The sequence below is a fragment of the Rhea pennata genome, chromosome Z (genome assembly GCF_028389875.1).
Source record: "Rhea pennata isolate bPtePen1 chromosome Z, bPtePen1.pri, whole genome shotgun sequence".
Taxonomy (NCBI): domain Eukaryota; kingdom Metazoa; phylum Chordata; class Aves; order Rheiformes; family Rheidae; genus Rhea; species Rhea pennata.
The window spans coordinates 29434692-29460335 of NC_084702.1; the positions used below are offsets into that span (position 1 = coordinate 29434692).

The following is a 25644-nucleotide window of genomic DNA, read 5'->3' on the forward strand; positions in this document are numbered from 1 at the left end:
GGCGGCAGCGGCGGCAGGAGGCAGCGGGAGGCAGCGGGTGCGGTGCGGTGCGCGCGGTACCGGGGCGACGCTGTGGGTGAGGCAACGGCCGCAGCGCCGCGCGCGCGGGGAGTGGGTAACGACCGCTCCTCAGGCCCTGGCCGGCGGCGGCGGCCGCCGCCTTCCCGATCTCGCCGCGCCTCACCGGCGCTCCGGGCACAGCCGGTTCCGCTGAGGCAGGGAAGGAGCGCGCCCGCGAGCCCGGGGCCGGCTCCCGGAGCTGGGGAGCTGCCCGCCCGCTCCCGTCCGTCAAATAGGCCGCAGTGAGCTGCGGGGGCCGTTGGTCGGGGCCGGCGAGGAGGGAGGGTGTGGGCCCCGGCTCTGCTGGGTGTCGGGGCAGGCGGTCTGCGAGAAGAGGAAGTCCGAGGGGGGCTGCCTTTGCCAGCTCTCCTTTTAATAAAATAAAGTGTGATCATTGCTCTTTTTAACTGACTTTCCACATATTTCCTTATCCCGGCCCATTGAGAGTGTCAGTTTCTGTGGTCATTTGAGAACTAGTGAAGTGTTGACATGAGCGGAGGGGAAACTGAATATTACTTTTGGAAAGGGACTTCTACACGAGTTGTAAAAAAAACTGTTTTGATTCACCTCTTTTTTTTGTTAATTTTCTATGCTTGGAAGGACTGGTGTACACTTTTATTTAAAACTTCAACGTTTTCTTTGATTAAGCTCTTTAAAGCTTTCAGGTCTCATTGATAGAGGCTCTTCCAGGATCTCTAACACAATACTGGAGAAGGAAGAAGAGAAGAAAACAAAATACGGATTATTATTCCCCTTTCTCTTATAAATGCTTAGGCTTATATGCCTAACTCCGATGGAGTAACAAAATGCTAAATTTTTTCAGGATTGCTCCACCTGTCTTGAGTACAAAATCTGTTAGAAATGATTACTCGGTGCAGTTAGTTTAAAAATTATGTACCAGGCTGAAATTACTTCATATTGCTGTGTTAATGTAGATACTACTTTCAGTTTAAGAAGTCAGAGAAAATGTACTCATTTTCACAAATTTGTTTTGATACACTTTGTGCTCCTAACCTGTGTGTGGTCAGTGTTACAGTTCCTGCTTTTTAGTGCTTTTCACACAGCAGTGGGAGGAGATGCGTATTTCCATTAGTATAGGACATCAAAAAATAAATTGTGATACTTATCTCGTAAAGAGGATTTTCTGAGGTTATTTTGTATTTCCATGCTGAATGTGCTCATTTTTTTATGGACCTCTACTCCTAAAGTTTTGCTGCCTTTAGCTTTTGTGAACCTATAAGCTGGTTGAAGGAAAACTGTGAATAAGAGAACAATTTTTTATAAGAATTTTTAGAATAAATTTTTTGGTGTGTTTGCATTTAACAGCTGTTTAAATGAAATCAAATTAGTTTGTTTCAGTTTTCCCCCTTATGATTAAAAAAAAAATATTCCCATGAAACATTTTCATTAACTTGTTCATAATATGCAGTTTTTCTGATACAAATTTGAAGGTGGAATATCATGGTTATGAAAGCTTCAGCAGAAGATGATGATTCAGGATGGGAACTTGGTATACCTGACAAGATGGAAAAGAGTAATACAAGCTGGATAGATATAACCCACGATTTTGAAGAGGCTTGTAGAGGTGAGTTGTGCTACTTGGATTTTGAGAAAAGTGGAATCTTTTGGAGGACTGAGCAGAGATGCTGCTTGCTCTTCCAGTTTATATAAATATGCTATCTTTAGTCAAGTTACCTTTTTTTTTTTCCCTTGGTCTTTTTCCATTCTGTCTGTCTTTTCCTTGCAAAGGTTTCTCCTCTTTTCCTAAATGGAAGCCTCATTCATCCTTGCAGAATCATCAGTCTAATTCTCTGTAACTTTTTTGGATCTATAAGACCCAATGCTGTGTTCATTTAATTGGTCAGTGCATCATTTTTCATCTTTGAAGTAAACCTGAATTTCAGAGGAGATAATATGCATTCAAGTCACTGTGAACCAGTTACACTTTCCTTTAAACAGTGCCATTACTAACTAATGCTGTTATTGTTACTTAGTTTATTCTAGCAGTCATTTTATTTTTTTAATGATTTTTATGATGATGTTTGGGGAGAACAGCTATAAAACTGTAAGTTACCACACACAAAAAGTTCTACAATAAACACAGTTTCTTATACCACTGAAGGATTTGCTTATATTAGTGATTTATGATTTGTACACCGTGAAGTAAATCTAAAAGCTCCATGAAAAACAATGAGGAAGAGCAGGCTTTTTAATAAACATCTTCCCTGGAAAAAAAGTAGATATCTGCATAAACGAGCCTGAAAACTGTTGTCCTGTGTTCCAGGCTATTCAGATTCTACTTTTGGTAATTTTAAATTTCAACTGCTTGAATAATGGAGAGGGCAGAGGAAAGACTGCAGAAACCTTTTTTTTTTTTTTTTTTTTTTTTTTTTTTGGCTTTCAGTTTTGAAAGTGCTTTAAGAAAAAAGCAAATAAAGGTGGAGTAGAAATTTCATGTATGTTGGGCTCTTCTTCTAGCAAAAGGTAGTTTGGGCAATATGACTTACCTTGGAAAAGTTGTTTTAGAGGGCTTGTAGTAATTGTTTATTCTATTGTGTTCTTTCGTAGAACTGAAGTTAGGAGAACTCCTTCATGACAAGCTGTAAGTATGCTGTTTGGATAGTTCTGTTTTTCAGGTGGGATTAGTGCATATGTACTAATGCTAACCAGTGAACAAGTCATGGAGTACCAGCTAAGCTTTTTTTAAACATCTACTTTAAATAAAACAGCTAAAATGACACAATTCAAAATAACATTCATCTTCAGCAGTACATAAACAAAGCAACTGTATGAATGCAGAACATTTTTGTAGTGCCAATATACCGTTGCATTTTAAGTTCAGTTAGTTTCAATACAAACATTAGAACTGTACAATATATCTGATCATCAGTTGTGTTGAAACTGATGAACCTGCTGAGTATTTTACACAGGCATACTTTTACACAAAAAGGCAGTAAACACTCTAAGCTTTTCATTCAGTTACCTTAAATGTTTCTAGCAGGTTTAGAATAAGCAGTCTACATAGCTTAACGAATGCTAAAATGTCATGCCAAAATAGAAGCTGAGTGGTCTACAGATTAAGAAGTCTACTTAAAAAAAGTGTATGTTTTGTCTTGCAGAGTGTGTTTTGTCATTAAAATATGAAGTGAGATTAAAATATTTTAAAGAAAAAGGAAACTGTTTAGCTTTGTGGATGTGTTGACCTACAAAAGAAAAAGGTGCTGAGTTAGCGCAAATAACAGAAAACAGAACCACATTATTAAATGCAAGTTTGTTTAAAAACATTTGTGCAAGGGTGTGACCAAGTAGTTTACTCAGTAGAATCAAGGTATATTTTCAAGATGCAATTTCATATGTAAGTGTGCCTTTTCCAATAAAGATACTTCAAACAGTTGGAATGTGCATTTTGCAGTAACCTTCTCTATGCAGTAAAGGCTTGTGCAAAGATCTGTTCAGTATCACATATGCTGCAAGAGAGGCACCGTTTTCCTTCTTTTGTGGGCCTGCCTTCATTGAACAGCTCTTCTGCAAAATTTTACGTGCTTTATGACTACAATAGATTATATTTTTACATGCTGTTTTTTGTTGGTTTTTTTTAAAACTGCCCATTTTAAACACAGTTGATGTATTTGATATGTAGTTGTGTAATATGTATGTTGTCATTAGTGTGTAGGGAACACAATCTTTCTCATTTCTTTGGCTATAGTAGAATAAAGAACAGCTTATTCAGTTAATGAACCTTATCAAGGTTACATAATCCCAGGTTTCTAAAAGGGTGCTATGTTTTAAGAGGTATATAAGCACAAACACATGTAGATTTAGTAATGGGATATTTGGGGAATGTTCTTCAGCTACGAAAAGGCTAAGAATTTTTAGGCATTTCATTTTTCAGATGCTTTTTGAGATCCTCAAAGTCCTGAAAATTGTGCCTTCTCAAGATCAATATTAATGTTCAAAAATCAGTGTAGTCAGTTTGCCATCGTATGTTCTTGTACATTGCTATATGAAGATTGTTTTGTAAAAAATAAAATAAAATAAAATGAAAATTTTAATTTAGAACTTTTTTGTATTTGTGTCTTTAGTTTTGGTCTTTTTGAAGCCATGTCTGCAATTGAAATGATGGATCCCAAGATGGATGCTGGTATGATTGGAAACCAAGTTAATAGAAAAGTTCTTAACTTTGAGCAAGCTATCAAGGTTTGTGTGATTTTTTTTTCCTATTTTTGCCTTTTTACTGTCTGTAAAAATACATAGTTTAATCAAATTGTAGTTAAATACAATTCAGCATAATAAATGTTTTCAATATTTACATAAAATTGTTTTTGTCCTTTTTTATTTTGGATAGCCAAGAAATGCTTGAGGTATTTTCCTTCTTTGTAACCTACTTCATCACTAATTCTCCCAACAAAAAGTATTATAAATTTTTTAAGTATTAATACTATAAATAAATCCATTTCAGAAACAATGCTATGAATCACCCCAAGTTTCCCTAAAATGTGATTTTTACATGAAGATGTATTGGTTAACCCTTCTTTCAGCTGAAGGAAAACTAGCTTTTGTACAAAAGCTTTAAATTAACTCAACTGTAAATTAATGCGATTGTCAGTTCATTAGCATTGAACAGAAGCCAGCTAATTCAACAAAAGTTACAGGATACCCATAACCATTGACAGTAATGATTAAGTTCTGATATGTGATTCAAATGAATTGGTGAATGGAATTTGAAAGACTCTCCATCTGTTACTTTGGGAAAAATGATACACTCGGAGAGAAATACCTTTTTTACAGTGGTACTTTGAATGGATTAGAAGAGAAGCCTTGTCTTTTAATTCTTGATGCAGATTTGCACACATTGAACAAATAAAATGAAAGAAGTAAGATGGCTGCCTTCTTGATTCTGACCTTGAAAGCTGTAGAACGCTGCACAAGCTGTTGCAGTATAAAAAATTCTCTTTGAACAACGGGTGCTACATATTATTGCTTGCTTTTTTGGTTTTCTTTTTCCTTTCCTGTCCTGTCCTGTCCTTATGATTGTAGGGGTTTTCTTGTGACTAAGTGTTATCAGTTTCACTGGTTTTAAACCTATAGGCTACTCATAAATCAGAAATTTCATTCTTGCTTTCCCTTTGAATAGTTCTACATTTTAGACAGTGCCTTTACATATTCAACATTATGACTCAAAAGCAAACTACTTTAGAATTGTTAACACAAATTATGAAGCTGATTGGTAAAGTTACTGGAATACAGATAATCTCAAGTCTTAGTCAAATTGTAGCTTCCTTCTTTACTATACAAAATAATTTGCATTTTGCCTGTTGTTTCACATATTCTGTTGGTTTTTCTTTTTTCTTCCTTTTCTAAGGATGGAACCATTAAAATAAAGGAACTGACCTCACCTGAGTTAATAGGCGTAATGGATACATGTTTTTGTTGTTTGGTAAGAATTTCACTTCTCTTAATGTTTAATGTTTATGCTTTCAAAATGTAATTTTTTAACACAGTAAAAAGTACATTTAAAAAAAGAGCAGCACTTAAGAAAACTCCATTGAATACAAAAAATGTACTTCATGTTCTAATTTTAATTGTTGTAGTGGATACTATCTAAATTGTCAGTTACTTGATTTTTTTGCTATGTATGTGTCTTAGTTCCCTCTGTGTGCGATACAGAATGATTTCAGATGCTTTTTAAAATGACTTCAAAAAATATCTCAATTTGTAAAACAATATTTCAAATTAGTGTATTCACAAAAAGGTCATATAAAGGTCACTCTGTTTGAGATGGTGTAACACAGTTCCTCTGTTGACCATTTCTTTTTAAAAGAACTTTGGTTGTGTTAGAAATCTGATCATACTATGTTTCATGCTATCTCAAGATAGAAATCATGTTTTAAATTGCTTTGTAGTTTATAGCAGCATGAAAGTAGTAAGAGGGGACTGTGAAAAAGAAAATACCAAATGTAGAAAAGAACGCACTGATTACCACTGAATTGTTTCATACTCACATTTTTAATAACTTTTTTATGTAGAGCAAGTTTACAAACCTAATGATGTGATAGTTTAGTGTCGTGTCTGAGTCACAAAGACCAGAGCTAGTGGCTGAATTTTGTGGAGGAGGTTTACCCAGCACCAGGATTTGATACTGCTTAGAGTTCAGAAACTTACTACCTTCCACAGCCAGCAAATGAGGAAAGGTTAAAGGACAGGTGATGCTTTCTGGTTCTTTTTGCTGGATGGAAGGTTGCATGATATGAACTTGCTCAAAAACTGAAGCAGGAGTAAGATAGGAAAAGAGTGGAGCTATAAAAGTGAGTATTTGTCTCTCAAAAATAAAGCATTTAATTTTCTTTTCCCTAGATAACATGGTTAGAAGGGCATTCCTTGGCACAGACGGTATTCACTTGCCTTTATATTCATAATCCAGACTTCATAGAAGATCCTGCTATGAAGGCTTTTGCTCTGGGAATCCTAAAAATCTGTGACATTGCCAGAGAAAAAGTTAACAAAGCAGCTGTTTTTGAGGAGGTATGTTTCAATATATCCTGTGGTTAAACATCTAACACATACTCAGATTCCTTAATACAAGTAAAAAAGGAGTATTGGAGAAATTTAATACTGTTTGATTAGAGGCTAATATAGGAGAAACAATTCATCCTCAGCAAGTTATTAAATTTAATAAAATGCGGTTTTATTAAATAAACATGTTAAATGCTCTTTTCTGTATTTTACATGAATATTTGAGCCACTTAATCTATTTGAGAAACAAGGCAAATTTTGTTGCTAATAACTTGAAATTGGGTTTTTTTTGTTTGTTCAATTTTGGATTTTCTACTTCAGATAAGCATGGTTGTCTTCTGTCTAAAATATTCTTTTAGCTGTGGGATAGTAGTCTATTTTTCTGTGCCCTGTGACCCTGGACAAGTTACTTCTCACTGACTATGTTTAAAATTGGTTAGATACCTATAGTTCCTGAAACATTTTGATTGGAGAATGCTAAATACAAATTATGATACAACTGTTAAAGGGCACCCCGGCATTAAGGATGTATGCAAAAAATAGTTACTCCAAGCTGGATTTATGCAGGACGGTCACCAAAACCTTGGGTGTGTTCAGTGATGCAGAAAATAATACTGAATTTCTGTTTCATGCTTGGTGTAGTTTTTTTTAAAAAACACAACCCTTAAAACTGTAATTATTACTTTCTATGTTTCATTAAAACTTGCTTCTTCAATTTTTATTTTTTTAGGAAGATTTTCAGTCAATGACTTACGGATTTAAAATGGCTAACAGTGTGACAGATCTTAGAGTTACAGGTACAATTTATGCTTTGTATATGTCTGTCTGGTAGTGTGTTTTTCTTTTAAGCATGTTGGCGTGAACCAAATCTAATGGCTAAGTGGGAATCTCAGATGTTATGTTTTGTATTAATCTTTTGAAAATGTGGCTTGGCTTTAAAAAAAATTATTTTTCCTTGAAGAAAAGGTTTGTGTTTCTTCGTTTTGTTTTGTTCTTGTTTCTTCCCCTCCCCCTTATAAGTGCTAATGATAAAGCACTTGAGTAATTAATTCAACACTTATCTTTTTTGCACTAAGTGATACACTGGATACTAAGTGCATCTAGAAATAACTCATCTTTTTAATTGTATTTTACCTTTTTCAGGTATGCTAAAAGATGTAGAAGATGACATGCAAAGAAGAGTGAAGGTATTTCTGTCACTTTTGCCTAGTCCCTTACATCTGAAGTTTGTTTAAAATAGAGTTATTGGGTTTTATTATTCACTGTGAAGAAGAAAGGATTTTTCTGTCTCTAAAAATGTTTTCTGAAGAATTTTCATAATGGTTTGTGTAGCTAATGTTGTACCTCTCTTCAGACTTTTTAAATAGGTTAATTGTTGCTTCATTAGTGGTGGGATGGAGTGATGATGCAATAGACAACACTGGGCTGGGGCACAGAAAACCTATGATTAATTATTAGCTCTTATGCAAGCATATCCTGTTATGCTGAAGAACTTATTTAACCTTCCTTTGCCACAAGTTACAGTATAAAATGTTGTTATCATCTCCTCATGTATTTGCAAATTGGATTCATTACTGTATGGAAGTTCTGAATTTGAACTTGAAGATTGATTTTTAAGGATATTTAATGGACGGATATTTTGGAGGGGGGAAAAGGTTTATACCAGTAGCTTCTGATTTGCAATTATTAGTGAGTTGTTCCCAATTCTTTTACTTTTTCAGAGCACTCGAAGTCGACAAGGAGAAGAGAGAGATCCAGAAGTTGAACTTGAAGTAACGAATCTTTTGCAATATTTTTTGCTGGTTTGCATAAATTAGTACATCGTTACTTTACTTGAATTAGTATATCATTACATCTCCTGGCTTTGAGAAATGAGTGTGTCACCAATAAAGGGCTGTCACCATTGTAGCCATATCTGAGCTTCTCTAAACTTTATAGCTCTGAGCATAGCCCAGGCTAGTAGATTGGCTTTTATGTGCTGAAGGGTCAGGAGTTCTCAGTCTGTCCTAATAGCAAGACAGTAATGCTTCTGCAGTGCTGCCATTTCTCTGCCTACCTCTCAAGAAAAAAACATCAGCAAAGCAGAAGGTTTTAACTATACTGTTCTTTCCTCTCAGTTCCTTAGCAGCAGCTTTTATTGCTGCTAGTAGCCTCCCTGTCCAGGGAGAAGGTAGGAGGAGGTGGAAGCAGTGTATAGTCTTCCAGAAGAAGTGGGAATCGTTGACTTAGAAAAGCATGGTTGTCTTTTCCTAATTATTAGATTCTTCCAGAAGGAGTGGGAATTGTTGACTTAGAAAAGCATGGTTGTCTTTTCCTAATTGTGTTTTCTTCAGAAATAACTTTTTAATATAGATCTTTAACCAAAAAAACAAACAAACAAAAAAAAAAGGGCAGGGAGAGGAAATTGGTTTTTTATTGTAGTTTTCTGACTGGTCATTTGATCTGAAATTTGAGTGTCATTGGCATATCAAGACAGTGGTTGTAGATTTATCTAGTATATCTGTCTTTGTTTTTTTGTGTTAGTAATTTTCTGACAGCAGTCTCTCAGAAATAAGAATTTCTTCTATAACTTACGTGATCCGTTTTTCTTCACAGTTAAACTGGATACTGTATTTGTAGAGACTAGAGAGCAAAATTTGTCAAGTTTATGAAAGATTGTCTTCTAATAAGTGTCAGAAATTTATGAGTATTTTTTACTAATTTGTAGTTTTGTTTTGTTTTTTTTATTATAGCATCAACAGTGTTTGGCAGTGTTCAGCAGAGTTAAGTTTACCCGAGTACTACTGACTGTTCTTATAGCATTTACCAAAAAAGAGGTACATTCATTTGATGTTTCTGTCATCACAATATGACTCTGTAATACATATACTTTTCTAAGATAAAATAGTTATTCTGTAGATTTGAATTAATGTTGCTGCAAGTAAAGGGTTGCGTAAAGCCTTACAATAGTTGCTGTTCAAGTTTTCTTTCAGTTTTTAAGAAAGCACGGGGAAGGACATTGGATGACATTAATATGGCCTTGTAGAGAGGCACATTATAGATTATACCACACTTAAATTTTGGATTATTCTTTTCATCTACACAAGAAAAAATTTTCTTTCTCAAGTTCTGTCTCAGACATTGAGCAATACTTCCTCCATCTGTAGGTAATCTTTAGCTCTTCTTTTCATGTGGGTATCAAGTTTGTATCCAGATGTCGTTGGTATACAGAAGAGGCGTGTAACAGCTCTATGCATAATTTACTAGCTCCTTTGAACATCGCGTTGCAAGTGTTCAAGAGGCAGGGAACCGCTTGTTTCAGGGCAAAAAAGGTAGAATCCCATGGGTTGGATGAGACTGAACTTTCTATTTAATTGTTTATATATATAAAACAGCAAATCATTGCCTCTTATTATTCTATTTCCATTTTCATAAATAAACAAGCTTCTTGCTTGCTGGCTTTAAGTTCATCACTCCGATATACTTTGCTGTTGGAGCAGCTGTGTATTGAACAATTTAAAAGACCTTCATGAGAATGCAAGTCCGGTCCAAACGTCATTGGGAGAAATCAATGTCACAGGAAAAGAGATTGAGCACTTAAGAATAATTGTATTCTCACTGTAACCATTTGTAGTATAAATAAAGTCTTCATCAAACTGATACGGAAGTGAACTACAGTAATCTATGACAAAATTCTGTCTGCATTAACTTCTATGAGTTAATGATTTGTACAAAATCAGATTATCTTAATTTAGCTAATCTGATTACTTACATTGTAAGTTATTTACTTCATAGATGACTGATTTCATTTAAATCTGCTTAGCAACTTATTCTTGTAGTAGATCTGTGAGGTTATAATAGAGGGATATATTTTATGCAGAGTTCATTATTAAGTGCAGCAGACTGTTTTGGCTCAGCTTTTATTGGATCTTCAGGGGGTTTCAAACCTCTTTTTTTCTTAAACTCATGATGTTTCAATTTTACCTTTAATATTAAATATTTAAAGTTCTGTCAGGGAGTGCTAATCCTGTATTTTTGAAACAAGTTTTTTATTCTGTGAAAAACGATTTTAAACAGTACCTTGTTACACTGACAGGTTTGAGTTCAACTGATGTCAGAAAATTCAATATGTCAGCAGATAATGATCTCTAAAAAGATTTCTAATTGACGTTTGGAATTTTCTAATCCTGTATAGTGACTTGGTACCACTTGATTGCATGTGTTCCATCTATATTATCAAGAATTCTTCATTTTTTAATATTGGAAGAGTATTTTTCTGTTTAGGGTGCTTCATTTGGCAGAAGTGTATTTTTTTTTAAACTCTACAAAGTCAAAAGTAGAGAAGTTGTACATAGTATATACTGTATTTTCAGTTATAATTACTGTTAAGGGTTATCTGATTACAAAAAATATTATGTTGTAAATTTATCAATATATGAAATATAAACACTTTTTTATAAATACAAGAATCTGTTCAAAACTATTTGTGTACAGACAGTAGAATTTGGATGTGATGCTTTATTTAAAATTAAAATGAGTTCTATTGTCAAAATATGTTTATTCATAAAATATATGAACAGCTTCTCTCTGCCTTTCAGACAAGTGCAGTTGCAGAAGCTCAGAAACTAATGACTCAAGCAGCTGACCTGCTTTCTGCCATTCACAATTCATTACATCATGGTATCCAGGCACAGAATGATACCACTAAGGGAGGTGTGTATCACATTTTCTTTTTTTTTCTTTCTTAAATACGCTTTTTAAATAAGCTTTAATATTAAAGTGTTTTTTTTTTTATCACTATCTATTTTGAACTAGTAATACATTTTTATGCAAGCTGTGGAAAAAAATGTGCGTTGTTTGATCTTAATTTAATTTCTCTGAAAGCAGTGTTATTCCTTCAAAGTCAGAGATAATATTGAACTTTTAAGTGCATTGCACTCCAAATCAGCATGTACAGTGTTTGATAAGAAGAGTACCACATAACTGTCTATATCATCTTTGACAATTTTCCATAGTTGTCATTATCTCAGTTGAGTAATTAGTGTGATCATAAATTAACTGTTAATTAAAAAGAAGCTTTTTCTATCAGTTTTGGAAATGCTTACCTGCATCACTTATTTTGGCCAAATGAGCCAAATGAGTGACTTTATTATACTTTTAAGTTTTAAGTGAGTTCCACAGATTACATGCCTGTTCTTTCTCTCTCTCTCTCTCTCTCTCTTTTTTTTTTTCCTCCTCTTCAGATCATCCTATTATGATGGGCTTTGAGCCCCTTGTTAATCAAAGATTGCTGCCTCCAACTTTCCCTCGATACGCAAAAATAATAAAAAGAGAAGAAATGGTCAACTATTTTTCCAAACTAATAGATCGGATAAAAACTGTTTGTGAGGTAGTCAACTTAACTAATTTGCACTGTATACTGGTAAGCATGAATCTTTCTCATTTATAGTCACGTATCAGATCTTAAAAACTGACTTTTGGAAGAATCATTTCAGATATGCTCGTTCACTGGAGAGAAACTGAACTGTCTGCATAAATCTTTTCATATTTCTTGTTGTGGTGCAGTTTCAGAGTTTGATGTCTTTCCAGGTACTTCATATTTTTCTCTTCTTGACAACAACCTTTTCCCCTCTTGAATATCCCATTTTTCCCATAACCTGTTAAATAATAACAGTAACTTATGCCAGTGGGGAAGCACAAGTTTCTTTTCTTGCAGTTCTTTTTTCTCTGACTGAAGAGTTGCATCTTTAGTAGCAGGGTGTAAGTCTTTGCTATATTCCTGATTTTTCAGATTCAGTAAGCAATATTTTACATCTGTGTCTGTAATCCAAGCAAGCACTTAACACGTTTGAGCATGTTTTTTCTTGAAGAGGGATAAAGCTAAGAACTTGCTTTATGTTATTCTCTGAATACGGAATCCTACCCTCAGTTAGGGCCTACATTTATTAGAAGAGATTTAGATGTTTGAAATACATTTTACAATGTACATTTTCACTAACGAAAAAGCTATGGTTACATCAGATGAAGTTCCAAGACCAAGCAAAAATCTTTTATTTTTGACATATTTTATGTTAGGTTAATAAAGTTAGTGTTTGCATGAAGCACTTTGCGCTGATTGATGCAGTTCTGTTGGGTGCCTGATTCAGTCTTGCTGTGACCTTAGTGGTTTCACAGTATCTCTTTTTTATATTAACATCCTTCTTATAGTTGCATCTGAAGAAGAAAATTCAGAAGCATATCTGCCATTCAGTAAAGGATAATTGCAGAAAAAATAGATTTTAGCTTCATAGACTGTTTTGTTCTGTTCAAATTACTCATGCTTATTTTCTTAAAATTTGTACAAGCTGTGCTATAGGTATGTTTGTGTTTTGTGTGTATACATGCATATAAAAACATACAAATTGTGTGTGTATATTTTTATACACACACACACACACACACACACACACACACACATATATACACATACTTATATATAAGAAAATTGGTGTATTAACCTGACTCTTCTTCTTTTTCCTAAATGTGAATTAGGACTTTTTCTGTGAGTTTAGTGAGCAATCGCCTTGTGTTCTTTCACGATCTCTGTTACAAGTAAGTAATAGTTTGTGTCTTTGGTTGAAATGCTTTCAGCATAAATATGCATTCATCCTCTAGTTTCAAGTTTTAAATTATTTGCAAATCGTTTAATAATATACAGGTTGTTAAAAAAAAATTGTACATAGTTAGGTATATGGATCCTTATGAGTTATTTTTTAATATTTCAAATACTATTTTTCAAATCGTGTTCATGTATACAGATTAAATGACAGTGTTAAACTTGTTTCTATGCTATAAACCTAGGCTTGTACAGACATTTTTATATTATTCTCCATATGCTGTCTCATTTGGGGCTGAGTAGTTAATATTTCATCTTCCCTACCTTGACTGAATTTCACATATAGATTCCCTCTTTTGTTTTACCAGTAAGGATGGTTAGGCAAAACTGAATACTACTTTACTGCTCACTGCCTTATTCACCTTGAAACTGTATAGTATATTCCTTAATTCAGAGTGAAACACTTCCTTATAGGAGGTTTTGGTTTTGATGGCATGTCCCTGAAGATCAGAACTTCTTTTTTTTTTTTCCCCTTTGATCCTGATTAGACCATGAATAGAGTTGATGGAAAATCCCCCAACTGCTCAAGAATTGTACAGGAAAGGAGTGCTGCACTTGTGGAGGAAAGTGGAATGAGCTTCCAACATGGCCAATGAAAGCAGCAATATTTGTAGGGATTAATGAGAAGGGGGACTGTGTTAGTCTCGTTTTCCATTCTACCTTTATCTGTCTTTAGGGAAGTTTCATAGCCTATTTTCTGTTAATCTTCAGAGGCATCTGTCTGATTAATCTTCTTTTAAGTTCACAAAACAAATTATTTTGCATGCATTTGCATGCAAAATAATACAATATACAATATATAATGTATAAGTCATTATATATGACTTATACAAGTAATAGAATGTTAAGGAAATACCACACAAATGACAATCTCAGTATGCCCCTATTTCCAAGTCCATTACGTTACACCTAATTGAGCAATTTTAATTTTAAAGTGGTCTTGTAAATTTCTGAAATATATAGATACCATAAGAGCTCTGTTAGTAGTTTATAAAGCATTACTTCTAACACCTATTTCAAAAGATGTAATTTCACTTTCAGACAACTTTCCTGGTAGATAACAAAAAGGTGTTTGGAACTCACCTTATGCAAGATATGGTGAAAGATGCTTTAAGATCTTTTGTCAGCCCTCCAGTACTTTCTCCAAAGTAAGTAGAACTTGAGTTGGTTTGCGTGTGTTTACATATCTGATGAAAATATTTATTTACAAAAGCAAGGACAGACCTTTAAAAAATGTACATATCTTCTACTTACTAGTGCTTTCTATGAAGGAGTCAGTTGCTATTGCTACACTCATGTTTCTTTTTGAATTTTGTGTTATATAGCCTGATGACATTTATATACATATGTATATGTGTGGATATTTCCCCTTTAGGTGTTGTCTGTATAATAATCACCAGGCTAAGGACTATATTGACTCCTTTGTGACACACTGCGTTCGGGTAAGTTTTTCCCAGTTACAGAACCTTTATGCTTATATGAACACTTTCAAGGTTTGCTTACCTCTGAAAATAGGAGCAGTTCTATTAAAACATGTAACATGTAAGCAAAATTCTAAAACTTGGCTATTTTAAAAGTATTAGTTTTAAAGAAGCCAGTATAGAACTATTCCTGTCTGTATGCTGTACGGAGTTTCTAGATTTTTCATGAACAAATATGACTTTACTAGAAGTCTGCACCCACTACCTCTGTTACAAGGTAGTTTTATTTTGAAAAACAAATACATAACACTAATATAAACAATTATTTTTACATGCATATTTCAAAAATTAAAAATAACTATTGAGAATGTTCAGTTACTAAATGCAGAACACTGAAAAATCTAAGAAAATGTATTTAATCATAAGAATTCTCTCTCTTCCCTGAGCATTGTATTCTGATCAGATTCTTCACAGGATGTTCATGCAATTACATGTTGACTTATGTGCGGAGAGTTGAACTCTTGAATCACTCCCAAGAGTTTGCATGTTTGTATGTACTGCCTCAGGAACCAGTCTCCTTATAGAGATGTATAAATCAGGTGTCTAAACAGACATCATAGTACTCCTCCTGTAGTCTCAAAAGTTTTCTTGAAAGTGTGTAACTACACTTTATTTCTTTCAGCCATTTTGCAGTCTGATTCAAATCCATGGACACAATAGAGCTCGTCAGAGAGATAAACTAGGTCACATTCTTGAGGAATTTGCCACTCTCCAGGATGAGGTAATGTCCTAGGCAGAAGACCAGCAAGCTTTTCTTAGTGGAGTATATAGTATTATTTTATAGATGGATAAAGCTACTCCTGTTTGTCCTTGTTAAAATGTTTAGAGCAAGGATTCCTAAAATGCAGCCTAGAAAGTTTTATAGGATGCATCCAAGAACTTTGTTACATTTGTTGTGTATAAAGGTATTATATTTTTGGATTAATTTTGTCCAGTAAATAGATTTTGAGAATACTACTGTGGAGTCTTATAATTTCATGGTAATTCCACTGCTTGCACTCTCTCTTTCTTGTAACTGTGAATCGAGAAGTTGTAAACAGAGAGAGATTGATGATCCTTGTTTACAAGACACTTCTGAAAATTCAGATTTATGGCTATGAAAAACATAAATTGCAAAATTATATAAGTTTTTTAAAAATACATGTAAAATGAGTAATAACTCTTAAAAATATGCATTCTGCTGATTTTGAAGTTTTTTCCAGAATGGGAAATGAAAGGCCACAGTGAAAAGTACATTTCCATTTCTTGGAAATGTATTTTTTTTTAAACAGTGAGAAATAAGAAGATATTTCCCATGATGAGCCCACTAAGGAGAACAATTGAAGAACTGAAGCTGGTGGGGGAAGGATCTGCATGTGCTTCATTTTATCTTTTTGCCTGAAAGTTTGTTGCAGTGCTGCTGCTGAGAATTTTTTTCATCTTGCGGCAGGTTTTATGGGATGATTGTATCACTAATAATATTCTGAACATGAGAGGTTTCATGTCTTCCATGCAGTTAATTTTTTAGACTGAATATGACTTCCGAGTATTATAGTTCCTGTGGTAAGCCACGGTGAGATTTTGCTTACACAGCTTGTAAGTTTTTCATTGCAGCAAAGTTTGGAAAAGAAAAAATTTCAGTATAGTAAAATGCATAACAGCATGTCATGGTTCCTGAGTTCCAGTACTTACATGACTGGTTAGTGGTCAACAAATACTCTTTAAATTAAAGACTTAGTAAAACTGATGTTAGTGCTGGTCAATAAATTTATCTCCCTGTATTACCACATAAAATATTTTTTAATCTGTTCAGCTGCATTTGTCTGTAGTCATGTGAATAAATTCTAATAATTCAGATTTGTGACAGTTCCAGACCACAGTATCTGAAAAAACATTTCTGTCTTTTTGTATCTGTGTCATTTATATCTGGCAGAACTTGAATGCAGTTTCAGCCATATGTTGTTGTTCTTTTCCTGTCTGTAACTGAACAGTTTGCTTTTCTCTCTTTTTTGTTAGGCAGAGAAAGTAGATGCAGCACTTCACAGTATGTTACTGAAGCAGGAACCGCAAAGGCAACATTTGGCATGCTTGGGCACCTGGGTCCTTTATCATAACCTTCGTATTATGATACAATATCTTCTGAGTGGCTTTGAATTGGAACTTTACAGTATGCATGAGTATTACTACATATATTGGTAAGAGGATGCTTCATTGAAAGCTGTTGGGGGTGGGATGCTCTCACAGAGCTATACTTGCAAATACTTAAAAGAGGACTTCAACTACTATTTTAAATCTCAAACATGATCAACATGTTTTTGATTACCTATTCATAGAATTAGAGGCAGGAAAAAAGTATCTTACTCTCTTTTCTAGACTTACTGATTAGTGTACTTATTAATCACTTTTTCTGAAACAGTAATTGGCTCATTGTTTAGCTTTTTGTAACAGTGTTTTCTAATGAAAATAGATAAAAACCATTCCTTTTTTGGCAGATAAGGGAATGCAGAACTAAAACTAGCTACTTTATTCTTTTCTGTTTTTGTCCTGCCAACATGAATAATCTTTTTAAGGACTTTAGCATTTTTAAAGAGAACTCCAAATTTGAAGTTGTGACTGTAGTCTGAAAGGTGACTAGGTAAAAATAACATCTTATTCTATAAACATATTTAAAGAGGTACCTGCCTGTAGTGAAAATAATTACACTATGTGGAATCAAAAGATTTTTTTTTCCATATCCTTTCTTCACATTAAATTATTTTTCATAATAGATCGAGTGGTCCAAAAGAAGTGATTCTAGATGGTTCATCCTTAATTCAGCAGTAAAAATTCAGTGTTGAACCTTTCTGCATTGAAGTACTTTTGTACTTGTGTTTGTGAAACGTCCTATAAGCTCTTACTCAGGAAGCTGTCAGCCTTCTTCCTGAGAGGTTAGACTAGTTTAAAATACTTGAATTTCAGTGCATCTCATTCCTTTACATATTAAGCTTAATTTCACTGGGCTTCAGCTGTTTCTATATTGTTTCCTCGGTGGATTAAACATTGAATGGGAATATTAATACTCCAGACAGTTGCCAGAAGATGGCAATATTCTATAAGTAATACACCATTTTTACCTGCCCACATTTCCCCCTCACCATTTCAGTAAGATCGCTCTTCGTCAGAACTGTAGACTCAGCTATTTTATCTCATTGTAAGTGAAGAACAAAACCACCTTTATTTAAAAAGAGATTTACCAATGAATCGTTATTTCTCAGATTTTTTTTTTCTGAATTATAGCTTCTTATATGGTGTTTTTTCTTCATATGTTGTAATTTTCCATTCCCTTTTTCCCATTCCTTTGGGCTTGAAGTCAAGCTAGAGATTTATATCTCCTACTCAACAGGAAATCTCTTTTTTAAAGTGTTCTTAAAGATTTCTCTTAAATCTTAAAGGATTGCATGTATATGTAGCGTTCCTGTGGGCATTTTTGTATGATGTCATGGTTTACTAATGCTTGAAATGCATTGATACTATCCTTGTTTCCTAAAACAGTAATTCATAACAAAACTAGAAGCATAGCATTAAGTTAGTTACCATTTTTTAAATGCTTGATTTGCTGGATGGGAAAGAGAAATTCTAGAAAAAATTGATCCTTACAGGTTTTGGAATAGTAAGAAATTTCAACTTAAGTGAAGTAAAAGAAACTTGCATACCTTGAACTATCTAGTGTTGAATATGTATGGAATCTTATTTAAAAAAATAGAACAGGGAATGATCAGTTGATTACACCCATCATCCACTTTCATCAAAAAAGAGACATGCACTAAAAGGTGTCCCTTATCATTAGTTCTTTGAGTAAACAGCTCAGCATTCAGTGAAGACATGTGCATTATGAATAAATTTTGCTTTCTAGTATGTAACAGCCGCATACTGTTTCTACCATAGGTATCTATCAGAGTTTCTCTATGCCTGGTTGATGTCAACACTGAGCCGTGCTGACAGCTCTCAAATGGCAGAAGAGAGAATAATGGAGGAACAGCAGAAAGGCCGTAGTAGTAAGAAAACAAAGAAAAAGAAAAAAGGTATCTGAGGTGTGGAGTGTAGCTCAGACTTCTTTTTCACTCATGTAGCTGTTCAGAGTAAAGAAATAATTCTTCAAAGTCAGTAGGATCAGCACTGATGTGGATAGGACAAATATCATAAAGTTTACATAGGCCAAAAGTAAGACATCTTAACTAAAAATGTCTTAGTCTCTGCAGAATAATTTTTTTCATTGGCTAGGGGTCTTTTTGCATTTTTTTAAATAGGCCTTTCAACTCGTTTATGTTCATGCCTCCATCAGTTCCACTATGTGTCAGATGCTGTGAGGTGTAATTAACAAGCTAAGAAAAAAATCTGTGAAAATACTGCCTTTTACAGTCTGTAATTCCTGTAGAAGGATGGCTTGTCTGACTGTAGCTAGCTTTCTGAACTTTGATCATATTTCTGTAAATTCTCTCTTTGACTCCAGAAGATATTTAAGCATGTTTCTTAGTTTTACCTATTTCAATTCAGTGGTAGTACCTATTGTGCAAAAAACTCCTCTAGATATCTCATGCTTTCTGTGTGTATATGTAGGAGTGAAAATAAAAATATTCTTTCTTACATCTTAGCAGATCATTGGGTCAGTGAGGTCAGAGCTGTAAGCCTGAAACCAAAAAGCCAAAATCAATGTTTAAATTGCATGTGATACATATTTGCCATGCGTAGGAGGCTGTGATGACTGTGAAATGTTGATGTAATCTTAGCATTAACATTGCAAGTAATGAACACCATGCAGATGCTGTATGACTTTCTTTGCCATTCATTCTTCCATTTTTGTGTGTTTATATGTGTTTTCCTTTCAAGGGAACCCCAGTTTGTTAAGAACAGCCCCAGATCATTTCAGCTACATTCACTTCTCTGGAGAAATTCAGAAAATTACTACCATATTTTATACTATCTAAAAAGTTGCCAAATGTGGGGGCATTTGACACTAGTTTAACACTGGAAGCTAAAGAGGAGCTTAAAGGAATGTTATTAGGATAAAAATCTTCATTTTTATGATACTTTAACCTTATAATTTTAAATGTTCATAAAAATCCCTAAATCAAGCAAAACAAAAGTCTCTCAACTACCAGCTGTAAATTTTATATTACTGTTTATGGTTGTATGGTGACAAGACATGTTAATACTATTAACAGCGTGATTTATTTCATTGTATTCAGTGTCACGGTCGTGTAATTGTTAGGTATACTTTAAGATATTTTGCTTAATCTGGAGTCAGGTGAGCTGATGAGCATGGATGGCTATGCATTTTCTGCTTCAGTTTTCTTCCATTATTTCTAGTGATATTTCAGAACTGTATCACTTCCTGAAAATGTGAAAGAAATGTTTTGTTTTGAAACTATTATATGTACTTACGTTGAATAAAAAATCTTTTTATGTGAAATTTGCAGTTCGTCCTCTCAGTAGAGAGATCACCATGAGCCAAGCATACCAAAATATGTGTGCTGGGATGTACAAGGTAATGTATTTGTGCTGAACAATGGCTTTGAATTTGTTAATAAAAATTGAGTATACATTGCTCGCCTTCTTTGTTCTTATTGGGACTGAAAATGAAATTCAGGTTTATAATACGATTTAGTAAATTTTCTACAATTTTTCTCTCCTATTAGTTAAGATAAATCATAGATTTTCATCTTGCTAACAGCAAAGTAGAGTATAAAGTAAACATTTCTAATTATACGCAGTCTGTTCCTTTCTTCTCTTATTTAGACGATGATTGCATTTGACATGGATGGCAAAGTAAGAAAACCTAAGTTCGAACTGGATAGTGAACAAGTTCGGTATGAGCACAGATTTGCTCCATTCAACAGTGTTATCACACCACCCCCAGTACACTATTTGCAGTTCAAAGTGAGTAATCTTAAACATGGTACAAATCGTTTAAAAAATACGTAACATATATGTGAAAATCATGTGTCTCACCTGTTTTAGACAGTAAAAAAGACAGTAAAAAGAGCCCTTAACACCTTGGAGTTCATATTAAAATATAAATCAAAATGGCAAGAACTTCTGGCTTTAGTTGTATCTTTGTATATTGTGGGAAAATATGTAGTTTTCAGTTCTTACTGAAATTAGACTCTTTAGATGTTGATAATGGACTGCTGTGGCAGTTTGAGATGCTTTTGTTGGTTTGCATGCAGATGAAGTCTACTATACGTCTATTGACAAATTTTTGTGGTTTATGTAGCAGAATGTTTTTGCAGCAAGCAAACAGGAAAATGAAACAAACAAAAATAGTGATTATTAAATCCCAGAAGTGTGTGTTGGAGGGGATATATGGAGGTTTATCTCATCCATTTTCCTCTTTGAAATAGCATTGTAGTTGGGGTCAGCTGAGGCTTTGTCAAGCCATGTCTGAAAAAATTCAAGGATTGAGGTTCTCCAGTATCTTTGGATAACCTGATGCAGGGTTTTTTATTTCTTTTTTCTTTTTAAATGCTCTTTGGATAAACTGATTCAGTGCTGCACAGGTTTCCTTTCCTTCTGATGTCCAGTTTGAATCTCCCAAACAACAATTGGTGCCTGTTCCCCCCTTCTTATATTGTGTACCATTATAAAGAAGTATTTGTCTTTGTAACTGCTGTTCAAGTAGTTGTAGGCTGCTATTAGATTACCTGTTAGCATCATTCTTGTCAAACTGAACATGTCCAGGTCCATTAAGCTTTCCTTGTGGGTTATGTGAACTAGGCTTCTAGCCATCTGTGTAGCTCTCTAGTTTCTCAGCATACTTCTTGAAATGGTGGCCCAGCACTGGATGCATTGTATCAGGTGTTACAGTGCAAGTATTGATCAAGAACGAGGGTAACTTTCTCAATCTGCTGACCGTACTTCTGCTATTGTAGTCCTGTGTGAGGTCTGCCTTATTTAAGAGCATGCTGTTGGCTTATATTCAACTTGTAGTTCTCTGTAACCCTACTATTCAGCCAATCAGTTACAAGCCTGTACTGATGCATGGGATTGTTCTGGCTCAGGTGCAGAATTGTGGACATTTCCTTGTTTAATTTAGTCAGATTTCTGGCGGCCAGTCTTTGAGATTTTGAAGGTCCCTGTGGACTGAAGCTATACTATTTTGTTTTGTATGTCAGCCATTGCTTGTAACTTACCATCATGAACAGTTGTAGTAGAAGGTGGACTATCCTTACTTTATTCCTGTCATCATCTCTGAAAAAAAGTTGTAGCATCAAAATTACATAAAATGAAATTTTGAAAAATGTCAATATACCACTTGTTATAATTGTACCTTGAATTGATTAATTATCATCATTTTTTTTACTCCTCTGTTCTTCCCTATAATTTCTCTCCTTTATGGCATTATTAAAGCAAATGAATGGCAAGTTGTTCAAAACAGTGATTGTTTTAACCAGAGTTATCAGATGTTCACTGCATTTTGTGGAGTTATAAAATAATCATTAAACAGTATACTGTAGTTGTATATTTGCCATTTTTAATAAATGTTTCTAACTTCACTACTTATTCTTAAAATATTACAGTATTTAGTTGACATAACCTTCTTGAATACAATAATTTATTTTAGATTAAAAGATGATAAAAATATAATTTGTTGGCAATTGATTTTAATACATATCTATTTATTTCTGTAACATATTAGGAAATGTCTGATTTAAATAAATACAGTCCCCCTCCTCAGTCATCAGATCTCTACATGGCAGCTAGTAAACACTTCCAGCAAGCTAAAATGATTCTTGAGAATATTCCTAATCCAGATCATGAGGTAAGACTGAAATACCAGAAAAAGTAGTAGCTGCTAATAATGGAATAAATGTATTTGTTTTCAGCTGGCTCTAGTTAAAGAAAGACTTATTTAGATGTCCAGATTGTTCTCTGAATAAAAGCTTTTATACAGCTAGCATGTTAGAATACAAAATTACAGTACAAATAGACATTGAAGTCTAATTTTATTCTGTTTAAATTGAAGTATGACTCTTGACTTGTGCTGTATCTAAAAATGAGCTTCAGCTTAAAATGGGTTCAGCCACTGGCTTCCAATCTGCAAACGGAAAGCCAGTTAGGTGCCTTATCATTCTTTCCAGTGTTAAGGGGAGAGTTTAGTGCCTTAAAAAGGTAATTTGACAAATCTGCGTGTTGAGCAGAAGCCACCTTGATGTGCTTGAGATCCAAAGTGCCTTAAATGTACTTTGTCAAAAAGCTGAGCAAAGCTGAGTAAGGCAGTTAAGGTGTGGTGACAGCTTAAACAGTGGGTTGTTTGATAGCCAAATCTGAGTTGCGCTCACTGTTTGAGAACCTCTCGGTGCTGCATGTCTTAATAATTAGATAGCAGCTTAATTTCATCTTGAATGATACACCTTCTGGACCTATTCTGCACTTTTTGCTCTTACTGAAAGGGCTATAATTTCAACAAGAAGGTGACGCATCTCGCTTATGTGTAACCTTTTAATTCACTTGTCCTCCTATGAGAGGAGAAAGATGTCATGAGGCTGAAAAGGGCATTTGAATCTGGCACTTTTTTCCTGAAACAGTTTTCTCAGCACTTAGATTTTAGATGTGGATAGGAATTTCTTCTTCTTTGTTCATATTTTAAGAAAAAACATTTGTGACTGTATTTTGGAGCAGGGAAGAGGACACTGATTCTGTCATGTCTGAGCAGGTGAAGAAAGTTACAGGATTAGAAATCCCTGCCTGTTCTCTGGATCTCAGTGCAAAAGATAGCTAGTTGAGGCTAACAGGGTAGTTGGAGGTAGGTCAAGTGTGTCCAGAGCACACCTCTCAAGCAAAAAGCCATCTGTTTGGTACTTGACTTGCCCCTTCTCCTAGGGTTTGGATTACAGTCTTGAACATAGATGCCTAGAGTCCATCTAAACCTTTATTCAGACGAGTGCCTCAGAACCTGCCATAGTTTAATGTTATTTGAACATCAGCGTGAAAAATAGTGGTTTCTGTGATCTGTTGAATAAAAAGTGCCTATTAAAATAAATGTCCCATCTATTCATTATTCCAACTGATAGGCTAGAAAGTAATCCAAAATGCCTTGGCATCTGTTAAAATAAACTGATACTCTAAGAAAGACTGGATTCTTAGTGTAGGTGAACATCTAAGTATTATCCTCAAAATAAATTCGAGATCATGTGTTTTTCCTTGAAACTTTATTGCTGTTTTCTGTTTAGGTCAATCGAATTCTAAAAGTTGCTAAACCCAATATTGTGGTCATGAAGCTGTTGGCAGGAGGTCATAAAAAAGACTCGAAGGTAAGAAAATGATAGTTGAATTGGTTGTAAATAGTAGTATAGTATATACAATGTAGTATATACTATATATACAGTATATATAATGTGGTAGTATATACAATGCTACCACAAAACCACTATAACTGAATTAGTAGATTCAGGTGTTAGTTGTTCCAGCTCTTACAAGAATTGAGGAAGTGACAAAATCCATTTTTTTTATACATGCTTTTTTAAAATTGAATTTTAGATATTGGAAATCGTCTGTTTCAATTTTTAAATACAGAAAACTCTTCCTCCTCTAAGTGTCTTGGAAAGAAAATTGGAGTGTTTGTGGGATGGCATATACAGACATGGGCATGTTTCAAGAGCTGGGAGGAGGGAAGTACTCCGTAGCAGTGCATCAGCAGCTTGTTGTGAACCTAATGGGGAGAACAGCTGCCTTGAGGATCAGCAGCTGCCATATGGGTTAGAAAGAGGAGAGGGGTTACAGAGTTACAGCCTGAGGCAGGCAGGGAGGAAGGAAGGAGCACTCTGAATTAAAACAGCACATTGGCCCTCTTCAACTTTGTGCCCATCACTACTGGAGAACTATGAACACATCCAGACCTGGGTTGGAATATTTTTGGAAATGATTTAAGAACCGAGATTGTTTGTTTTAATCTATTAACCTTTAAATGTTTTTATCTGTAGTATATGTCCCAGTTGGAGAATTAAATTCAGTGTTACCTCAGTGTAATGTTTTAAACCTCTTTCTTCTAGGTTCCTCCAGAATTTGACTTCTCCCCTCACAAATATTTTCCAGTTGTGAAGCTTGTTTGAAAGACAAGATTATTGTTAGGATATGTGAACCACAATCTGTATGTCAGATACCAGCTGTGGGATTGAATATATAGTACTGTACTCAGACTAAAAGGGATCTCCGGGATAAAAGTACTGTTACGGAATATCTCTAGTCTGCCTTCTTTACATGATCTGAATAACAACTGCTGTTTTAAAGTGGTTTGTATAATGTTCTACGGGTGAAGCTGATTTTAGTCATCAACTGCGTTGAAGAATGTTGTACCTTATTTGATTTTATTACCAATTTAATCATAAATCATTTTTATGAATGAAGTCTGACTGAAAATGGTATTTTAAGGATTTAATACACTTTTGGTTGAATAGAAATAATGCAGTACAGCCTTATGTCTTTGGCACAGCTGATTTAGTGAAATTCTGCTTTTGTGAAATTCTGCTTTGAACAAAGCCACTTGGAAAAAATCCAGGTTTCCACTTTTTTTTCTGTTCCCTTAAATTGCACCAAACTTGCCCATTTTCCAAGCAGATTTTTTTTTTTTTTTCCCTCTCTTGCCATGTCTGTCAAGCTAATACAATCTTTATAGAAATTAAGGCCAGGTGAAAACTAGACTGTTTCATTTAACTCCTACTGTACTTAATTCCATAACTTTGTTTTATGGAAATCAGTTCTTTTGAATGGAGGTATGTCCTTGGGGATGACAAGAAATGGAAGATTAGTTATTTCTGGTTGTAGCTTTTCCTTTTGTCTTAATTCTGCATGATGCTACACAATCTGTACAGCTAACACTAGAATAGGCTTCAGCAACACAGGAATGCAAAACTCTAGGAGTGTATTTTAACTATGTTGCAACTAGTGTACCTTTCTCATTAGCACATCTTCCTTTGCAGTTTGTTGTGTTTCTTAGTAGGT

At 34.5% G+C, this 25644-nt stretch overlaps 1 protein-coding gene across 3 annotated transcripts; it reads left to right on the forward strand.

Annotated features, from left to right (window-relative positions):
• On the forward strand, window positions 1-25049 carry NAA35 (N-alpha-acetyltransferase 35, NatC auxiliary subunit). Of its 3 annotated transcripts, none has more exons than XM_062600565.1 (23): window positions 1-76; window positions 1512-1645; window positions 2629-2662; window positions 4143-4257; window positions 5423-5497; window positions 6415-6582; window positions 7304-7370; window positions 7717-7760; window positions 8295-8345; window positions 9306-9389; window positions 11151-11265; window positions 11796-11974; window positions 13084-13143; window positions 14249-14355; window positions 14583-14649; window positions 15311-15409; window positions 16684-16862; window positions 18592-18728; window positions 20124-20191; window positions 20443-20583; window positions 22343-22465; window positions 23877-23957; window positions 24696-25049. In XM_062600565.1, the coding sequence occupies exons 2-23, from the start codon at window positions 1522-1524 to the stop codon at window positions 24753-24755; spliced, it is 2178 nt and encodes a 725-aa protein (XP_062456549.1). In that variant the 5' UTR covers window positions 1-76; window positions 1512-1521; the 3' UTR covers window positions 24756-25049. The 3 variants fall into 3 exon arrangements, with proteins under 3 accessions (XP_062456549.1, XP_062456550.1, XP_062456548.1); XM_062600566.1 differs by having other exon boundaries at window positions 4-37; XM_062600564.1 differs by lacking the exon at window positions 1-76 and adding an exon at window positions 202-302.
• Window positions 25050-25644: the final 595 nt, after the last annotated feature.

Excerpts from the sequence above, each read along its gene's own strand:
- NAA35 (XM_062600565.1), top strand. The coding sequence starts at position 1,522 with ATGGTTATGAAAGCTTCAGCAGAAGATGATGATTCAGGATGGGAACTT. Across the intron at positions 5,498-6,414 it reads ATACATGTTTTTGTTGTTTG|ATAACATGGTTAGAAGGGCA; the intron begins GTAAGAATTTCA and ends TCTTTTCCCTAG. Across the intron at positions 8,346-9,305 it reads ATCCAGAAGTTGAACTTGAA|CATCAACAGTGTTTGGCAGT; the intron begins GTAACGAATCTT and ends TTTTTATTATAG.